At 57.5% G+C, this 20,271-nt stretch overlaps 7 protein-coding genes across 7 annotated transcripts, besides 1 other annotated feature; all 7 read right to left on the reverse strand.

Moving 5' to 3' along the window:
- Nucleotides 1-474: 474 nt before the first annotated feature.
- Nucleotides 475-1,476, reverse strand: LPMP_260580 (hypothetical protein; the record flags this gene model as incomplete). Its single annotated transcript, XM_010701577.1, has 1 exon — nt 475-1,476. One exon carries the CDS (start codon nt 1,474-1,476, stop codon nt 475-477), a length of 1,002 nt encoding a protein of 333 aa, XP_010699879.1.
- A 1,439-nt stretch (nt 1,477-2,915) lies between these two features.
- On the reverse strand, nt 2,916-4,100 carry LPMP_260590 (hypothetical protein; the record flags this gene model as incomplete). Its single annotated transcript, XM_010701578.1, has 1 exon — nt 2,916-4,100. One exon carries the CDS (start codon nt 4,098-4,100, stop codon nt 2,916-2,918), a length of 1,185 nt encoding a protein of 394 aa, XP_010699880.1.
- Nucleotides 4,101-5,756: 1,656 nt separating this feature from the next.
- Nucleotides 5,757-6,059, reverse strand: LPMP_260600 (10 kDa heat shock protein, putative; the record flags this gene model as incomplete). The annotated part of the gene is made up of 1 exon (XM_010701579.1): nt 5,757-6,059. One exon carries the CDS (start codon nt 6,057-6,059, stop codon nt 5,757-5,759), a length of 303 nt encoding a protein of 100 aa, XP_010699881.1.
- Nucleotides 6,060-6,560: 501 nt separating this feature from the next.
- Nucleotides 6,561-7,145: a repeat region.
- A 347-nt stretch (nt 7,146-7,492) lies between these two features.
- LPMP_260610 (hypothetical protein) lies at nt 7,493-8,743 on the reverse strand (the record flags this gene model as incomplete). Its single annotated transcript, XM_010701580.1, has 1 exon — nt 7,493-8,743. The coding sequence occupies one exon, from the start codon at nt 8,741-8,743 to the stop codon at nt 7,493-7,495; it is 1,251 nt and encodes a 416-aa protein (XP_010699882.1).
- A 2,059-nt stretch (nt 8,744-10,802) lies between these two features.
- Nucleotides 10,803-11,105, reverse strand: LPMP_260620 (10 kDa heat shock protein, putative; the record flags this gene model as incomplete). Its single annotated transcript, XM_010701581.1, has 1 exon — nt 10,803-11,105. The coding sequence occupies one exon, from the start codon at nt 11,103-11,105 to the stop codon at nt 10,803-10,805; it is 303 nt and encodes a 100-aa protein (XP_010699883.1).
- A 968-nt stretch (nt 11,106-12,073) lies between these two features.
- LPMP_260630 (hypothetical protein) lies at nt 12,074-16,456 on the reverse strand (the record flags this gene model as incomplete). The annotated part of the gene is made up of 1 exon (XM_010701582.1): nt 12,074-16,456. One exon carries the CDS (start codon nt 16,454-16,456, stop codon nt 12,074-12,076), a length of 4,383 nt encoding a protein of 1,460 aa, XP_010699884.1.
- Nucleotides 16,457-18,297: 1,841 nt separating this feature from the next.
- Nucleotides 18,298-19,437, reverse strand: LPMP_260640 (protein disulfide isomerase, putative; the record flags this gene model as incomplete). The annotated part of the gene is made up of 1 exon (XM_010701583.1): nt 18,298-19,437. The coding sequence occupies one exon, from the start codon at nt 19,435-19,437 to the stop codon at nt 18,298-18,300; it is 1,140 nt and encodes a 379-aa protein (XP_010699885.1).
- Between the last annotated feature and the right edge of the window lie 834 nt (nt 19,438-20,271).

Below are 20,271 nucleotides of genomic sequence, written 5' to 3' on the forward strand. Positions count from 1 at the left end.
AACTGGGAGAGCGCGAAGAGATGGATAGGAAGAAGAAGCGAGCTGGCGAGCGCAAAAGGCGGGGGAGTGAGTCAGCAAGGGGAAGGCGACAAAACAGCCGACAGAACGGAGAACTTCGCTTGGCAAGGTAATTCCGGCATTGCCGCCTCAGCGCCTGCCCACTCCCTTCGAGATCAGAAGCACAAATAAGCGAGAGCGTGCGGTCATCCGTCACGCTCCGTAGCGCAGCACGATGCCGGTCGCGGCCCATGAATGTCGGGGCAGTTGGCTTTCCGTGCCTTTTTTTGAGCTCGTCTTCGCACGTACGTCCGCTGGCGTGTTGGTCTGACGAGAAGCTTACAGGGTACGCAGAACTCTCTACACACGAGCACACACACACACACACACAAGAGCAACATACCTGAGCAATCATGATACACCAGTCAGCCAGCCCGCACTTACAAGCACAGCGACACTCGCGCACACGCAAAACATCTACTTCTTTTCCTGTCGGCTCTGCTGAGCTTGGCGGCACTTTTTCTCCGCCGCAGCCTTCGCCTTCTCCAATTGCTGAATCTCGCGCTTCAGTGACGCGTGCTTGGCGCGCAGGTCCGTCGTCTCCTTGTCCATCTCCAGGCGCTGCTGATGGACATTGGCCTTTTCGGCCTCCAACTCGGCGATGCGCATCTTCGCCTGATCATGCTGGCGCTGTGCGAGAGCCTTGACTTCGTCCGGCTTCATGACAGACTCGGCGAACCCTTCAAACTGCTTCTCGTATACCTCGAGCTGCTGTTGCAGGTTTGCCCGCATCATCTCCACCGAGTTGCGCTCGCGTCGCACCAGCACCAGCCGCGTCTCGATACGCTCCATCTCCTTGGTTGCCTCCTGGTAGGCGACAACGAGCTCCTGGTAGTGCGCCATGCGCCCCTTCAGCCCCTCCTGAAACTCCGCAAAGCTCTGCTCAAATGACTCCTTCTTGTGCGCCAGCGTCACCTCTAGCTCCTTCACCTCCGCCTCGACCTTCTCGACGACCTCGCGGCGCTTCTCACACTCTGCCCAGATGTCCTGCACGTTCTGGTTCACGCGCTCCCGCACACCGCTGCGGTAGGTTTCCATCTCGGGCTGCATCTTCTCTGTCAGCTGTTCTCGCTTCTTCGCCGTCTCCTGCAGGCTGTGACAGAGATATTTGGACTTCTCCTCTTGTGCTTTGACTTTGCGCATGTCCATTCGCACGTCGTCCACGACGCGCTCCTGCACGCCCAGCCTCTTCTTGACGTTCGCCAGCTCCTTCTCCATCTGCTTTGTCCTGAAAATCTCCTTCTGCACCAGACTCTGAATGAAGGCATCACCATGCTCAGCCGCAAGGGCCTGTACCTTCTCCATTAACACCGCACGGAGGGCCTCCTCAGCCATCTGGCACTCCTCTGGAGAGTAGCTAGCGAGGGATGCCAACGCGGCTTCCTCGATCGTGGCCGGCCCGGAAGTTGACATCATCATACACACTTGAAAGAGAATCAGAGAGGGGGGGTACAGAGAATAAGGACAAGGTCAAACAAGGTGAAAACTACACCTGGCACTCGCACGGATATGGCTACCTCGTGTGCTTTGTTGCTCTCGTGATTAGGTGGGGAGGTGAAGGTGATCATACAAATCACGGACAGGCAGAGAGGGCAACACCTCCGCACACGACACAGCGTGGGTGTCTATCCGTGGGAAAGACACACACACACACAGGAAAGAGCGAGCTGCCACACCACCCAATGTATCGTCTCTTCACCTGCGAGGAGGGGGAGGGGGCGCGGATGCAAAGGATGTCGATAGCAAAGGGAGGACAGAGACGTACGGCACGGCGTGCGAGCGGTGGATGAGGCGCGCGGCTGATGCAAATGTGTAAAACGGTGCGTGTGCTAAGTAAGAAAAATAAAGGCGGTAGTCAAAGTGGGGGCAGACGACGGACACAGGAGGGGGCGCGATGTCTCTCTACGCAAGGCTCGGGCGCGTGTGGATGAAGGTGATGGGGGACAAGTAGAGGAGGCGCCCACACCCGTCTCTAGTCTATCAAATAATACGGCACACAATGGGTGGATAAAAAGAAGGCAGCGGTGATGGGAAGGGCTGTGAAACATCGCAGAATTGCAGCACTGAAATGAAGCTGCGCCGGGTGAATAGGGACGGTCTTGGAGGGGGATAAGGGGAACCGCAAGATGATCCTGTAGAGGTGTGTACGCATGTGTGGTGACAGCTGTAAGAGAGTAAGGACGCCACAGTACGTCACACAAACGCACCGCTCGCTCTTCTCTGGCAGTCGTAGAAATCGTATTGAGTTTTGGGGTTCTCGTTTTTTTTTTCGGGCGCGCGTGATGAAACTCGTATGCGGTGGCGGTCCCCCCTTGTCGTGGTGCTCTGCCGACCTGCAATACGCGCAGGAGTGGGCGTGTGACCCCATCCGTACACCCACCCACACACACACGCAGGAAGAAAACGAGGCAGGAAAGGGGTAGAAGCGAGGAACAGGGTAAAAGTGAGAGTGCAAGGGTGTCGTGCCCGTCAGCGATCGTGGTGATGAGCAACTGCTCCACAGGCGAGGCACACGCGCATGTAGTTGGAAGCGAGGAGCGCCGGATGAGGCGAAAGATGCCAGGCCATCGCCGCTGGCACCTCTTTCGCCTACATAGAGACACAGGAAGCACCAGCGCCGTGTCCCAGTTTTGCTAGTCGGTCTCAGATGGAACGGCAGCGACACCAGTATAGCGGAAGAAAAAGCTGAGGCAACTCCTCCACGTGTACCTCTCAGCGTGTCTGGGTACGTGTGGGTGTGCGAATGCCTTCGGAGTGGCGGACTCTCTCCATGTGCCTGGGCATGGCCATTTCTCCGGTGCGACCGCCGCACCCCTCCCTCCGTATACTGGCCAATGGACAGCACATGGGCGGCACACTCATCTGGAGAGGACGGAGTCGGACGTGGAGGGAACACTCATCTCGTAGTACCACACGACCAAGTACCCCGCGAGCGACTTCAGCAGCATCATGAACGTCAAGTACACCATCGCCCCCATCAAGAAGTTCCACGAACGCAGCGGTGTCACGGCGATCCAGGCATCTATGTATGCCATGCCTCTGCGCACGTACCCAGCCCGGCCCATCCGCAGCGCCTCGGCCAGGATGAGGTAGCTCTCCCATTCCAGCGGCACTCGCGGGCGACGGTTACGCATTTCGCTGTAGCAGTTATAGACGACTCGCCAGTCGAATGGGTCCATGTTCATGTAGACCCGCATGAGGGCATTGTAAGTCTTGGTGGTGATGCGGCTTCTACGCTCACGTGAGATCTTGTCAAAGATGTCGATGGCCCGCTTCCACTGCGGCGGCACCTCGGTGGAAAGGCTCGTGATCATCAGCTCGTAATTTTGGGCAGAAGGGCGCACGCCGCGCTTCTGCAGATCGTTAAATAGCGACTGGCAAGCCTTGGGCATGTCGCGCTGCAGGCACATGTCCATCAGTGCTGCGTACGTGTTCGGTGTCGGCGTCATGCGCTGCTTTATCATTAGTTGGTAGAGCTCCATGCTTGCGCGCAGCTGCCCACCGCTCATGAGAGAGGCAAGGAGCGACTCATAAGTTAAGGCGCTGATGCGCAGCCCAGCAGCCCTGGCACCTTTCACTGCCGCTAGCGCCAAGGAGTAGTCCTTCGGCGGCAGATGGTCAATGTAGCGGCGCAGTTGAACGTTGCTGACGGTGCGTGCTTGCACAGAGCAGGCAAACGCCTCCTCGACCTCGGTCGGTGTGTTGAGGGGTACCTCGCCACCGTCAAGGTCATTCACGGTCGAAGTAACCGCAGCAGCGGTACCCGTTCCGAGTGAAGACGAGGTGCCCGCCGAAGGCACAGCGGCAGTCTTGTCAGTATCACTGGCACCAGTCGCACAAGAGAGTGGCAGCGGAGAGGCATCGACAGGGGTGGAAAGTCGCTCTGAGACTGGTGGAGAGGAGCACAGTGTGGTGCCGCTCGTGAAGCCTCGGTGTACAGCCCAGAAAGGGCCACCGTTGCACCTCCCGACACCCTTGCGGCAGTGGAGAGGCACTGCAGCCACAAGTCTGCGTGTGTAGAGGGGCAGGCCACTGCGGTGCATAAAGCGACCGAGAGGGGGGATGCGTGCGGTGACGAAATACACGCGAACAACAATAGAGGGGAAGAGGCGACACAGAAAGAGAGAAGACAAGCGCTACACAGGAGCGTGCACCCGCCGGCGTCAATCCGTGCGCTTTTATCTCGTGTGCAAAGACGAGAAGAATGCCGCCTGCGCTATAGACTGACACCCCCGCGTATTTAACGAGAAGGGGAGTGATGGGGGGGATGGGGGGTGGGGAGGTGGCGGCGACAGTCTGCAATTTGAGCAATACTGAGCGAAGAGAGAAGGGGGGCAGTTGTGAGAGGGAGAGTGGAAGAAAGGGGAGAGAACCAGGGTGATGTGCAGAGGAGCAAGAGGAAGTGAGAAGACAGGGAATACGTAACAGGGAAGGCTCACAAAAGAACGCCAACGCGCGTGCCTGGAGGACAGTACTAGGGCTGCTGCTCCACCTCCCCATCCCGCCCCACCCCCTATCTATATCCCGCCCTCACCACTCCTCTCTTCTCCGGTGTGTTGGATCGCCATAGAGTCCACGTCGAGTACAGAAGTGGCCAGGAAGAGAGAAACGCGTGGACACATACATACAGAGATATACAGGGCGTGATCATAGGTAAGAGGACTGTTAGGGAAAAGAACGGAGAGAAGAGTCGACACACACACACACACGCGCACAGATCTGTGCGCGTGTGTGTGTGTGTGTCACGCTGATTCCCCGTCACGATCCAGGAAACAAACCAATGGCCATCAAATGTGTGTGGAGGGGGACATGATACGCCTTTAGGTCGATGTGCTATCGCTTATAAACTGAAACGAAGTGCTCGCCGTCCTTCTCTGAAAAGAGGGGAGAGACGGAGAGGGACCAAGGTGAAGGGAGATGACGGTGAAATGAGGAGTGCGCCGCGCAGTGTCGTGGCATCGCGTATCGAATTACATGCGTGTACCTCAATTTCGGGAATGCAAGTCGCACGCGCGAGACGCTTGCGTCCGCACATACACACAAAGAGCGCCTCACCATCATCATCTTGCACCCTCTCTACCTCTACCACCACACCACTTTGTCCTCATCGCACCCGCCATCTCCGTCTTCAGGCTGCCACTTATACAGCCATGCAGAACCACGCGCATGCCCTATGGAACAGCAAAGTGTACATGAAGCGGGGAGAGAGACGAAGCCCCCACACGCTCACAGACACACCGACCTACGTAGCTGCAGTTTGCACAAGAGGCGGGAGTGAACCAATGAGCGTGCATGGTGAGCTTGTATAGGTGCAGACGTGTGTGTGTGTGTACGCGTGCGAGTGAGGACGAGACAAAATAACAGAACATTCCTGGCTCATCGAACACAACCGATGAGAGAAGTGCACGCTCACACGCATGAAACGAGAAAAGATGACGATACACCGACATGGCTGAAGGAGGGAAGGGGGGGTGGAGAAACGTGGAGAGAATGGAGTGGCCACCTCACGCTTCCCCTACCCCCTAAGGTGCGCTGCTGCTATTCATCTTATTTCCTTCATAACGACACATTACCCCTATCCCCATCTCATGCGGTCCTCTCTTTGACTCCTCTCATCCGTTCCCCTTTCATCTATGCCCAATGGAGAAAAGTTTGTCTTTAGTGGCCCGTCCGCTGTCGGTCCATTCTCCGCCTGTTCCTCAGTTACACAGCACGCCAAGCAGCGCGCTCTCCTCGTACAGGAAGAACTCCTCGCCCTCCACCTTCACCGAAGAGCCGCCGTACTCCGGAAGCAACACCATGTCGCCCACCTTCACCGTCGGCGTCCAGTCCGTCGACCCCGTCGCCACCGCCACAACGGTGCCCTCGTTAATCTTGCCGGCCACCTGCTCAGGGATCAGGACGCCGGCCTTGGTCTGCTTCGCCGCCTGCGTGCGCTTCACCAGCACGCGCTGGCCCAGCGGCTGCAGCTTCGTCAAGGCGGGGGCGGTGAAGCGAAACATTCGGCAAGCGGAGTTGAACAAAGAAGTGAAGAGGGGGAGGTAATACGTGAAATCGCCCGTGGTGGATGCTGACGTGGCTCAGTGATACACAGAGGAAAACGCTTCAGTGTGTGTGTAGAACTCAGAGGCTGTCCAGTCGTCGAACACAAACGAGGGTGTGAGTGGAACGGAGAAGCGAGACGTTGGGGAAAGCGAAAAAAAATGGCGGGTGATGGAAAAGTGGAGAAGATAAAACTGAGCAATGGCTGAGATGAGCGTAAACCATTGCACAAACATAGAGGGAAACGGAGTGACAATCACATGCGCCCATTTGAGGAGGAACCGGCGTTACTAACTGGCGGTACGACGGCGCTGGATAGGCGCAGAGTACCACTTACTGTGGATGTCACAGGGAACAGGGAGAGGCCGTTGGCCTTTCTGATAACGTGCAGCGATCACTCTCTCGACACACTCACACGGGGTACAGAAAAAGCTTACATCGAATTTCTTTCACTTTCTCACCGTCTCCATTTCTCTGCCGCACAGCAGAGGCCAAACGCCACTCTGCCGCCGCCCCCTCCTCGGCCTGCCACAGGCCCATCGCGTGGCACCAAGCAGCCGTCGACACACCTTGCAGCAATGCTGCCCACTACAGTCGCCGAACCACAGCCCCAACCTCCAACCCTGCCCGCCCAACACCCTCGCAGGTCGTCTCACAGCCGCTCCCATTGTGCCGGCCGTCACCTGGCGCATCCCTCGGTGCGACGCTCAGGCTCCCCACACCCGTCAGCAGCGAGGGCCAGGTGAGGAATACGTTCGAGTCACGCTGGCACTCCGCCCATCATGGGCGTGGCACAGACGGGTTCACTGTCGCAGGTCGGTCCGACGCAGCGCCAGCCAGGACCTGGCCGCCGACATCCGCAGCGAGACATCGCACTGGCCTCGCTACGTCGTAGGTGCTTGGCCCAGTCGCCGCCAGGGGGGGGGGGCTCGGCACTGGCAGGGAGAGAGGGTGGGCTGCTTGGCACTTCCGCACACAGAGCAGAGTGGGGGGTGGTGGCCCCTGAGATGCCAGGCGCTGAGGTGCCCTCCCCACTGTTATCAAGGAAGTATGCACACAGAGGGAAACAAAGAAATCGCCTAAAAGACGGACTATAAAGGGGAGAGGAGAGGAGTAAATGGGTAAGTGCGCCACACCTCTAAGAGGCGGTACGGCCTTCTACTGAGTTCACAGTTGTGCGTCTCTCTTCCCCCATTTCTTCAAGCCTCTGTCGTGCTCTGCTCTCTTTGTCGGTCCCCCTTTCCTTTGCAGCCCGCCGGAGGGGCCCCTACCGATGCGAAATGGGCCCTCGAAGAAAAGGCGGGAGAAGCACAGAAGAGAGCAGTGCAGAGCCGAGTGGGGTCACAACTCAGAGATAAAGAAGGACTTACAAGAGAAGGAAAAGACGAGTTCGCTAGTGCAGGAAGCAGGTGGCAGCCGTCATCACGCCCACCGTGGCAATGAAGCGATCGCTCGAGGAGGCACCGTCCAAACGTAGGACTCCGACCACGAAGAAGCCAATGTCCATCATATCTGCCGCCGCCGGTGGTGCAAGGGCCGCGTCACTATGTAGAGCCGCCGCAGCTGTGGCAGCGTCGACATCCCGGCAGCCTGTAGAAGTGCCAACAGAGGAGAACTGCACTTTGGCACGACCCGGGTCTGCAGGAAAGAGAAATACCTCCGTGGCAGCGCAGCCCATCGGAATCTCGCGGACGTAGTCGATGCGGAACTTGCGTAGCAGCAGGTCGGCGCGGTTTAAAGGCACGCCGGGGAGCAGGAGACGCGAGTAGGCGCATCGCGCATCCCCTGCAGCTCCGCGGAAGGTGTCGATCACGAACAGCTTCGTCACAAGCTGGTTCACGTGGAGGTTGAAGTCGATATCGGCCTCACGCAGCGAGAAGTGGCGTCGATGAAGCAGCCAGAGCGGTGCAGCGGAGTGTACGTGAGGCAGGGAAACGAGAAATTCACTCGCTGGTGGCGCGGAAAGTGGGGAGTAGGCAGCAAGCTCCATGGAAGCGATGGCGGCCGCATTCGCAAACCACCCGCTGTGCAGCAGAAGGTCACTCACCGAGATGCGCTTAGTTCTTGCGCTGTCGGATGAAGACAGCTTGGCCGCATTCTTCGCAGCAATGGAGCGCAACAGCAACTGCTTATCAGCAGGCAGAGCCGTTGGAATGCGCAACTTCTTTGACACCCATACCGCCGTCACCTTGAAGCTGCCGAGTAAGTCTCGCGCTGTCTCTTCCTGCCCGTCCAGGTACGTGTAGAGTTTGGTGTACACACTGTAGGAGCTGCTGCCGACATGGACGAGGTAGAAGTGAGCCTTCACAAACAGTGTTGACAGCGTTGGAGGAAACTGGAAGTTAGGGTGCGGGTCCTCAAGGATCTCCTCGGTGCCAGCGAAGAAGAACGTGCTGTCCGGGCCTGTGTAGACGTGGCTTCCCTGCCCCACCAGAGGATGCGCCTCGTTTCTCTGGGCATACGGCGTGGCGTGCACCACATCGTCAGGCGTTTGCAGCCAGCCGCGCTCCCGTGCAAGGCGGAGGCAGTAGCTGCTGAGGCGGTTCAGGGTGGACACGTCAATCTGAAAATGCTGCACCGGCACAAACGGCGCGGCGGGAATCCCCCACACCAACGCCGACCCGTCCGCCTCCTCGCGATACATGAGCGCGAGAAGGGGGGGAGTTGTGAATTGGATGCGCAATGTAGGTACGGGTAGAGGAAGCGTGGCAACCACCAAAAGAGCCCATGAATGAGGCTTTGTGCGTGGCGCAGGAATATATATATATATATATGTGTGTACGTGTGTCTGACGTGGCGGGGGGTAGGGGAAGCGAGTGAGTCGTGGGAGAAGGAAGAGATGCTTCAACGAAGGAAAGAAACACACAAAGAACACAACGCGGCTAAGCGGTACACCCACGCACAATAGACGCAGGAAGCGGTCGCCACACCATGGCAAGGGCGGGTGGAGCTGTTGCCGGTAGACTCGGACAAGGTATCGGACAGGAATGGGGGCGGCACCCGTGAGAGAAAAACTGCCAAATGAGGTTGGGGTGGTCATCTGCGCATCATATGCGTCACCACCACGGCCATAACGACGAGACTCGACAGGAACGCAGTGCTACGACAGCGAGTGTTGGCACTTCATCCGCAGACCCTACCTAATGACGCTGATGGCACGCTTGTACCTTGTCGATTTCATTTCTGCTTCTCGTCTATCAGAGCTTCGTGTGTGGGGGTGCGTGTGCGTATTTTTTTTTGCCATCAAAGAGAGGTGGGAAGTCGCTCTTCTGCATCATCTTTTCACCTTCGACGTTCGAGCGCAGCGCAGCGCTGACCCTCCCTCTCTCGGGTCACCTCGAGCCTATACCCCGTGCCATGCATAAACTCACCTCACCCCCCCCCCTTCCACCAGCCACCACCACCCCTCCACCTGCAAGCACACAGGCGCACACAGAGGGCCGGCAAACAAGAAGCATAGAATGGAGAGAAGATGAGAAGAGTAGGGTAAAGATGGGATTGGGGTTTAGCTGCGGAGAGAGACAGACAGAGAGAGAGAGAGAGGAATGTCGACGGGTGAATCAGCAGTGGAGTGGAGGAGGATGCGGTCGAAGTCCAAAACGTGAGGCGGGCGAGAGACGGGGAGAAGTAGAAGAGAAGCGCAGGAAAGAGAGGGAGAAATGGACAATAATGCGCGGGCAGTCGTTAGCGAGGCAAATGATTGAAAAGTCTGTGTGAAGTTGAAGCTTAAATAAGAAAAACGAAAGAACAAAGCGAACAACAAGCGAAGGTTGAGAAAACGAAGCGCAGCGAGAGCGGCAGCGGGGGAGATGCGGGGAGATGAGGGGGGGGGGCAGGGGAAAGGGACATCAAAAGGCAGCAAACTGCCATGTTTCCGGGCTGTAGTACGTAAGGGCAACGCATCGCTCAGGGTTGGTTGAAAGTGCACTCATCCCTACTCAGATGATCTGCCGATCTCAGCCATGAACTTCAAGTAGCCGTTACGAGGAGGCGAACGTCTCTGCCCAGGCTCGCAACTGTTCGTCTTCACGCCCCCCTTGCCCGGCCTCTGTCGTACAACTGCTACTTGCGACACCTTCCAATAGTTCTTCCCGAGCATTCTATGCGCACCCGCTGCAGGTGAGGTGCAGCGCACATCCAGGCTCTCCCCCAACCCTCCACCGAGAAACCCCAAAACTTTACACCCGAACCTGCAGTCTGTAGTGAGCACGAGACAGCCTACGAAGGAGATAAGAGAAAAAAAAGGGCAAGAAAGAGTGGGGGAAAGCAAGCGATGTGTGTGCGTACGCACGTATGTGGGTGTGTGTGGGTGTGCATGTGTAGCCTCTTGTGTCCAGCAATCCCTTTGCTCGATCTCGGCTGTGTCCTCAGAAGGTGCCTCTGACATCAGCGAACGCACACAGCGAGGTAGAGAATTGCAGACAACCAAGAAGTTCAGGACGAGGAGTGATCAGCAGACACACAACAACGCAAAACAAAAATGAGGGAGGAAGAAGAAAGGACAAGCGATGGGAAGGAAAAGAGGGGTCATGAGTGCAATGCGCATCTTCTTCCCCCCCCTTTCCGCTTCCTGTCGCCTGCCTCCCTCTCACTGCTCACCTCCCCTCCCCACTCCTCTTGTCGGATGGGTAAACTCTGTCTCTGATTCGCTAGCTTGTCTTTAGTGGCCCATCCGCTGTGTCGGTCCATTCTCCGCCTGTTCCTCAGTTACACAGCACGCCAAGCAGCGCGCTCTCCTCGTACAGGAAGAACTCCTCGCCCTCCACCTTCACCGAAGAGCCGCCGTACTCCGGAAGCAACACCATGTCGCCCACCTTCACCGTCGGCGTCCAGTCCGTCGACCCCGTCGCCACCGCCACAACGGTGCCCTCGTTAATCTTGCCGGCCACCTGCTCAGGGATCAGGACGCCGGCCTTGGTCTGCTTCGCCGCCTGCGTGCGCTTCACCAGCACGCGCTGGCCCAGCGGCTGCAGCTTCTTCAAGGCGGGGGCGGTGAAGCGAAACATCTTATGTAGGAAGAGGTGGGGAGCGTAGGTGTTTTTTTAAAATGTGACGGTAGAGATGAAGAGGAAGGTGACTGCGATGATCGTGTAGGTGCGTCTGGGGATGCGTGGAAGGGTGTGTGGAGGCTAAAGAGTGCAGGCAAACGTCATGTTGTGTGCGTGTGTGCATGGGTGTGTCGGTTGCGGGACGAGATGAAATAATGGGGTGCGTATGCAACGATGGTGAGGAAAAAAGGAAGCGGCTTTGCTAGGGAGAAAGGACTCGCACACCTCACAAGAGACAAAACGAGTGGAGCGCACCCTCGTCCCACGCGCGCTCAACGCATCCCACTCCAGGAGTGGCGACGCATCTCTCGCGTTCTCCGTTTCCTCGCTGAGCTCAGACGGACTCTCCGTAGTCGTTGCCGCCTTCTCGCCATGCCGCATCCACAGCACACCAGCATACATGTGAGTGCGAAAAGAGCGGCGTATCGAGGGAAGAAGGGCGGGGAGGGAGAGGGGTTTTCTCGCTTACTTATTCTTGGCTCTTTTTTGTGTGTGCGTGAAAGCGAAAAGGGTGGAAGGAGGAGAGCGACACACGGGAAGGGGGAACGTTACCTGGCTTGTGTCTGTGAGTGTGGGGAGCTAACAGACTTACACGAAACCACCCACAGACAGAATCAGAGGTGTGGGTGCGTGTGTGTGTCATCGCTATGATGTATTGTACATTGAAGATTGCCGTCGAAGGGGAGCAACAGAAAATAAGCAAAGAAACTGAGAATCAACCGAAGAAGATGGAGAGCGAGAAGCTCTTCTCCACGAAAAAGGCCTACTCACAGAATAACACACTGACAGAGCAGAGGTGACGATGACTCAACCTGAGACTTCTCAAGCAAGAGTGGTACAGCACCCCATGTCCATGAGAGGATCAGCTGCGAGGAGCCTCTGTGCATCTCTGTATAGCCATGTGCAGACCGCCGCCACCGCTTGCACTACCCCGCGACTCTTTTCTCAGCTATTTGCTTCTCGATGCTCGGCAGGTACATGTCCTGCGGGCGCGTGTCCTTGCTCTCGTGCATGTACTTGAGAAGCGCAAGCTGCACCTTGTACCGGAACGACTTTGTATCTGCCAACTCCGCAACACGGATGGCCGATTCGGCTGGTGTCAGCACCCCAGCTGCCTGCTGAGCGACCCGCACGCGCTCCTGGATAGCCACCACCTCCTCCGCTGTCTGCAGCTTACGTTGGAGCTGCCAGAAGAAGCGCACGAAACGGTCTGTGAGGAGTGGCTTTAGTGTCGGCAGACGGAGATACGAGATGAGGTCGAACTGCTGGTTGCGGGGCGGCACCGTCAAAACACCGGCTGGAGTCGGCGCGGCACTACTCCTGCCCATCGCTGCGGCACTGGAGTAGACGCGGCTGCCGGTGTTGTCGCACTTGCTGATCGATTCATTGTAGCGGTACTGCAGGTGGAACAGAGACTCAGGCAGCCCAATTAAGGTGCGGTAGTTGTGTACCTCAGGGGAGCCGTTGCCAACGTACACGGCGCCGTCGATCGTACGATGCTGAGGGTGAATGTACAGTGTCATCATCTCCCGCCATGATGGCGCCGCGTCCACCCTATCGGCCGCAGTGCTTCTCGAAGGGCACACGTCGTCGAGCGGAACGCTGAGCATATCAGCGGAGTTAAACTGGAGAGGAATGCACGCTCCTGCCTTAAAGGCAGCAGAGTCGCAAACAATGCTCACGTATTGGTAGCCGCATGGAAGACGTACTCGGCGCGACACGGGTGACGTGTACGACGGCAGTGTCAGGCCACGTGCACTATGCGACTGCACTGCGTCTTCGGTGAGCATGGAGATAGATACCGTACGAGCCCCGGCAAAGCTGCTCAGCGGAGGGCTGCAGCTGACACTCACCAAGTTGCTGTCGTCAGCCGATGTGCGGCGCGCTGAGTTCCCCTTCAGGTCATTCGATGCCGAAATGCGTGCTTGGAACTCCTTCACACCAAGTCGGGCGAGCAGCACCTGTGCCACATCTCTGCCGACGTCGCGCGGGTTGAACGCTTCGAAAGCCTCCGTAGCGCCGTAGCGACGGGTGAACATGGCAACTGGGCCAGCGGCGAGCACATCTGGTTGGCTAGTCTCGTACGCACTGCCCACAATGACGCGACCATCGAAGACAATAGACCTCTTCGCTAGAGCCGTGAGCACGCTGCGATTAATCTCCTTCTCCTCCACGCACACGATCAGAGCGCATGGCAGCTCGACAGCGTCGCCTGCCTTGCGTTCGTAGGAGAGGGACGCCAAGAGCACTGAGGTAAGCATGTCGTCATCGAACTCCAAACGTGAGACTCCGTAGCCGTCCAGCACCGTCACGCCGAGTGCATGGACTAGTGCCATCGTCGCCTGGCCGCACGCCGCATCGGCAAACAGCGTCTGCTGGGCGTCGGGCCTGCAGAGAACCAGCCGCTGCGCAGGGAAGCCCATTGATATAATTGTCGATAACGTCGCAATGGCGTCGAGACCGGAACCATACACGACGACGTTCGCAATGGACCCGCTCCCCGACTGACTCAGCTCTGCCAACGTGTGGCGCAGGCGAGCCTCGGCGACCTCACTCGAAAGCGCCAGCACGCCACCGCGGGCACCACGCACCTCCTGTTGCTGTAGTGCCCGGATCGATGGCGGCACAATGTACTGCCGCCCAGTTGCGAGCAGTAGCTGGTCGTACGGCTCGTAAATGCTGTTCTCTAAGTGAATGAACTTCATTGCAATGTCGATGTCGATCAGGGTGCCCTGCACGACGCGGATGGTGTTCGCGCCAAAGCTGTGCGACGACGAATTCATCAGCCCGTTACCGAGGCGCAGTCGCATGTACTCCCGCTCCAGTAGCTCCACCCCGTCCACCTGCCACTGACACGTTGGACGCTGATTCGGGTGCAGCGGCATGCCGTCCGTCGACACGACGGTGATGTTCAGGTAGTCCAAGTAGGGGACGGAGAGCAACTCGTATAGCATGCAGAGTGCAGTGGCGCTGGCACCAACAATCACGACGCGCGCGTGCACACGCACCCGTTCGTCGCCGAGGAAGCGGCGCGTCGTGAAGAAGAGAGAGCTCAGCGCCAGGCCTGTGTGCGTCACCTCCGCCTTGCCAGCAGTGGCAGCAGTATTCTGCGCCAAGGTCGGCGACACATCGTTCACCTCAGGAAGATCAGCGATGTTGTCGAGCGTGCTGACAGTCGGGTTCGAGTCCTTCTTCGTCTTTCGCTCAGTCATGGCCTCGACGACCCGCCGCGGCGGAGCGAAGGTGAAGGAGGCGACGGCGGTCTGGCACAGCGACGCATCGGTGCTTGTCAACATGAGTAGCACCTCCGCATGGGTTTGCCGGAGCACCTCACGCAGGAAGAGCTTCAGGTACTGGCGGAACACAGGACGAATGTACACAAAGCGGACGACGATTCCGGGCAGCTCCGCCGAGCGGTAGCGTAGTGGCCCCTCCTCTGCTGTGAGCGAGATGTCGGTGGCCGTGTAGTCAAACCCGTCTGCCGCGTTGAAGGCGAGAAAGCGGTCGAGGTCGTAGTTGTTTCGGAGCGCGTACATCTCGGCAACCGAAACCGACTGCACCGATATCACGCCGACCACCGTAGCGGGCGACAACACGCCAGCGGTGCCACCGGCTGAATGCGTGCCCCATGTGAGCGCGAACACGGCGCGGTTCAGAGCTGCTATATCATCCTCCCCCGCCCCTTCTCGGGACACCGTCGGTGTCGACTCATCCAAGTCTTCTTGCAGCGCAGCTAGCAGCTCAGTCGAGCTGCCCGGGAGTCCAGGGACAGCACCGGTAGAGCTGCTTCGGTTCTCCTGCTGATGCAGAGCCGCGCGGCCACCCAAGCCAGCAGGCCTACTGCCACGGCCCATGGACGTCGACAGAGAAGCGTAATTGAGTGCCGAAAATTGGGAAAGCACCTTCTTGCGCAAAAGGGCGCCGCAGGGATCGGTCAGCAGCTCTACGCGCACCTGCACGTCGCGGTCAATCGGCACGGACACGCGGGGGCATACCCATAGCGCACTGGGGGCAGGCACCAGCTCGCCGCGCGCGTTGTGGGGCTGATAGCGTCGCAGCGGCACGTATTGGAACCGCTCCAGTATCATGGGCTCTGGTAGCGGTAACGTGTGCGACAGCTGCAGGAGGGCATAGTCGCACGTCGGGAACTCGTGGAAGAGGTACGGCAGGAGCTGATACGCGCTGTGGTCAAAATCAGGGTTAAAGTAAAGGAAGAAGATGCTGAAGGTGCATGAAAGCCCGTCGTCCAGCAGAGCATCATCACCTGACACGTCCGCGCTCACGCGCTTGAGTCGCTCAAAGGCATCCGTGTTGTACAGCCGGGCTGTGTGCTGCTGCTCCTCCATGGTCAACTGGCGCAGACACACGACACCAACAACCTCATGCGTGACAGCGTTCTCAGCGACGACGACCTTGTTGTGCGTATCCTGATCCTGTAGAATCTCTTCTACGAAGAAGTCCTGCGGCAGCTCCGTGATGACTCCTGGCCCACCGGTGACGAGCAGCGTCACAATGTCGTCGTAGTCCTCCACCCTGCCCCGACGTATCGTAAGTGGGGGTAGCACCATGGCGCGGGAAAGATGCAGAAACGTCCGTGTCAACGCGTCATGGCCCAACGACGAGGCCATAGGGAGCGGGTCAGCGTTCATGGTCGATAGCGGAGTAACACCAGGTATTGACTCCAGGCCTGGAAACCTCGAGCCGGGAGACATGAAGATATGCTCGATGCCGCTCAGAGTACCCAAGGCAACGCGCAGGAGGTCCATCACCATTTCCTCTGAAGTGAAGGACTGGTCTCGCGAAGTGGCGGCGACGGACGTGTTGGTAACCGACATGACAGCTGTCCCCAAACTCGCTCCGCCAAGGGCGTCACTAGGAGGGGCAATAAGCATGCGCAGCCACAGGCTGTTCTCTAGCGTCGCCCCTGCCACGGCGCTGCGCGTGTCCTCCGCCAAAACAGCCGTCTGCTTCGCGGCAAGTCTCTTCTCACCTGAGTCGCCGTTGCCCGCAGTGCCGTAACAATGGTTCTCTCCCGGTGGATCGTCGCTGAGCGCAATGAAGCCAATCACAACCTCCTCGGCCTGACCCTCACCTACAGCGGCGGTGGCGTTGCGCACTGCCGTCACAGAAAGGTACGCTGCTTGAATGAGGGTGGCAAAGTCCCTAGCGCTGTGGATACGAAACACACCCGGGGTGGGGATGCCGTCAGGCACGGCGTCGCCTAGCTGTAGAAGCCCCGCGAGCTGCGTCGCATCCTTAGGCTGGCTGCGGCGAAACTGCACTCCCGACAGGGTTCCTTTGAGCGCCATAGAGAAGAGAGGGAAAGGGGAGAGGGGGAAGCGCGGTTACCGAGCGCAGTAAGCAGCGCAAAATGAAAAGGAGGGAGGGAGGCGGGGGAGCGATGGCGAGCAGCACCAAGACGTAAAGAAGGACTGCCGGTGTGTCCTGCACCCTCGTTCCGTGCGTCCCACCTGTCTTCGTCGTCGGCCTCACACACAGAAATATGTAGGTGTGGGTATGTGTGCTGGCAATTTTGGTGCGGCGTCGTCTGTCTGACTGTCTGTCACTGGCACACACAGAGAGAGAGGGAGAGAGGCATGCACAGATAACTTCAAAGTCAAACGACGGCGCACTGGTGTAAGAGAGCGGGAAGGCGACAGAGGCGGGGCAGAGACGACTGGGGTGTGGAGATGTGGAGAGACGCGGGAAGGGGGAGGAGGCTACGCTGTCACTCAAACAGTAGGGATGAGGACAGCGAAACAGAAGGCGGAGAGCGAAGATAAGGAGGGTAGAAGATGAAAGGGAGGAGAAAGAGACGCACAAAGGATAGCCATGTACTAGAGACCTCTCGCGGCACCTGGAGCTCCAAGATGATCTGCTCCCAGCGCACCTCCCTACAAGCATGCAATATATATATATATATATATATATATATATATATATATATGTATATATGCCGCCCGTCTCGTGGCAAGCGAGGGAAAGGGACAGAAGAGAAGGCGTATGTGTGGGTGTGTGTGCATGCACGTCCAGAACTGCACCCGTGCCAGCGGGAGTAAGCGATGAGGTTCCAAGACGGCCCACACTCCATAGTAGACACCAGAGCAAGAAAGAGCTTCATGTGTGCATCGCTCCTACGAGAGAGACATGCGAAGGACCTCCCATCGTCGAGTATTGCCGCTACGCTGTGCGTGTGTGGGGGGGGGGGGCGTTTGCTTGAGTGAGTAGTCCATACTGTTCGCCAAGACCACTTGCACGAGACCTCACCCTTCCCGACTTTCCCATTGATTCTCCACGCATCGCGCGTTCGGCATCAACAAGTATGCGCACATAATACTCTCCTCCTTTTTCCCGTACCTGACTTCACACCGCCTCCACCCTGTACACACGCGCTCATGAAGCCGGCCATTTTAGCATGCCTCCTGTGAGGTAGGTAGCAGTGGCGCCCGGCAAGTTAGGGGATGAGGGAGGACTGGGCTGAGCTACGCTGCAGTGTGTGCGGGGAGTGAATCAAAGGAGTTAAGAAGCGAGTCAACAAAGAGATGCAAACGAATAGGGGAAACAAATATATATATATATGTTTAGTCGTAATGAAAGGAGAATACCCAAAGACGCCCATGGTGATTCACGCACATACGCACACAAACATATATATACACACATACATACATACGCGCGTAACTGAAAGTAGAATTAAAACGAGAATGACCACAGAGTGACAGGCGCTTGGCACTGTTCACTCCGTCCTCATCCTCCATCATCACGGAGCCTGCTTCTCCATACATACGCACACACATGCGTCACGGAGAAGCAAATATGCTCCGCTAATGTAAGCCCATGTGATGGAAAGATGTGGTTGAAGAGAAGAGAGAGAATACAGAACTGCCAGAAAAGGGAGCTGAGCAGCGGCGAACCGAGAAACGGTGGTGGCAGTGTTGGTGGTCATGGTGTGCACGAGCAGAGTAACACGCGCAGAACGAGCAAGAGAGAGAAGGGAGGGGGAAGAAAAAAAAAGAAAAAAAGGGAAGGGAGAGAGAGAGAGACGGCAGTACGCACCGCTACACACAAGTACCTTCACACATCATTGCCAGATCCAGCATGGTTCACCTCCTCCTCCTCCTCCCAGTACACGTTGGTCGTCACCACCGCACTACGTGGCCTGTTGCTCGATGTACTGCTGGATCGAAGTCAGTATGTTGACGCGCTTCACCACTTCATCACGACAATTGGGCGCCATGGCGCCTTGAAGGGTGCGCTGCAGACGCGCCAGCTCATTCTCTACGTACACGGCGCCCCTCACCGCAAGGCGCTCTGTCACCGTGATGTAGTACGCGCCGGCCCCGCCCTTCATCCACTTGGCAGCGGTCACCTTCACCGCCTCTATTGCTGCGTGAGCGCTCTCGCCGGATTTCACCACGCGCGCTGCCGCCTCGGAGAGCTTGTCAATGACGCCGTAGTCTCGTGAGATGTCGCCGTTAACAAGGCGGTTCTTCCCGGCCCTTTTATTCACAAAAGCGACTAAGCCCTCCAAGTCATGGCGTCGCCTGTACTTGACTGGTTTCGCGTTGGCGCCTTTAGGGAAGAAGTACACCGACGGCGTCTCCAAAATATTGTACTTGACCATGTACTTACTGTTGACGTCGCTGACGTCGATGCGGGCGATCACAACATCCTTATCCCCCAAGAACACTTTGGCCAGGTCGTTGTAAATCAGCATCAGATTCTTGCTTTCCGGAGTCCACGGGAGGTAGAACATGACGAACACCGCCCTCGACGGGTCGTTGATGACTGAGTCGAAGTTTATGTGCTCCAGTTCCGTTTCAAACTGTGGCTCCTTCACCATGAAGAGCCTCAGGTTCTTCACCTCCTTCGAGAGGTACGTGATAAAGCTGTAACTATTGAGACTTTTACTGTACCGCACTGGCTCTAATGAGCCAGGAGCGAAGAAGAGGACAGTCGGGGAATCCACGAGGTTGAAGCGCTCTCTGAGTTCGACTTCCACCGTTCCATCCACCTTGCCAATTACCAGCAGATCGTTCGCGTTGTTGCTCTTCTTGTAGGCCGCGCCCAGCTCCGTGTACTCGGGGACCATCAGCCGACTTCGCATACACAATGGGGTGTAAAACACCACTAGCGCTGCTCTGTCCTTTCCAACCAGTTGGTCGAAGTTCTCCCCATTCATCTGAACTACACCCGGTATCTCCACACTTAGGTTCACGTTGTCGAGCGACGCCGCGGCTACGAAACCCACGAGCACCAGCACCAGCAGAACACTGAGCTGACGGTTCATCTTGAGCGCTAGCGATTAGTCAAGAAAAACGAGAGAAGATGGGCTGTTTGGGTGTGAAGCCCAAGGGCAGGCGTTGACGTCACTGAGGAGCGGAAGGGCGGAAGTCTCGATCAAACGATGGCGAACAGTGCAGCCTGTAGGTTGAGGCAGGGAGTACTGTGCACGCACATGCGTGTGTGGGCGTTTGTGGAGAAAAAGAGTTTGAGTGGCAGAGGGGGAGAGAGCACGTGGGGGTCATCAGATGCAAACGTCAGCAATGGCAAGGCATCAAAGGGGGTCACAGAGAGGAAAGGAGCGGGGCGAGCATACATGAAGAGAGGGAGAGACCGACAGAAGCACACAGCGATAAACAGGATGCGTTGCATCCCAATTCGTCCATGAATGGTGAGGGGCCTTTTTGCCGCCTGCTTGTGTGTAGGCATGTGTGTGTGTGTGAGTGTGTGTGTGTGTGTTGTTGTTGTTGCTGTTGGTGAAGAAGGAAGGCGTTACTGCCCGCATTGTCTCCATCATTTAAAGACCGCAGCAGGGTGAAGTGTGAGAGAATGGGGAGAGGGCAGCAACAGCAGCGGCGGTGGGGTAACGGTAGTGAGAAAGGGTGGCAAAGCAAGCGAGAGAAACGATAGAGGCAGAGGGCAAAGGGACACGAAAGAGTAACGCAGCCGAAAGCAAAGGGCAGAATCTGTCCAGGAGAAGAACGCGCACACAACCCAGTAGTTCATTTCTCGCACGCAGTACACGTGCCACACAAGTGCGCCTCTAGCCCCCTCGGTCACCCCTCCCACCTCGCCCATCCAACCTCCCCACATCCCGTGCGTGATCCCTCCAACCTTCCCC

Source organism: Leishmania panamensis (genome assembly GCF_000755165.1).
Source record: "Leishmania panamensis strain MHOM/PA/94/PSC-1 chromosome 26 sequence".
Classification (NCBI taxonomy): Eukaryota; Euglenozoa; class Kinetoplastea; order Trypanosomatida; family Trypanosomatidae; genus Leishmania; species Leishmania panamensis.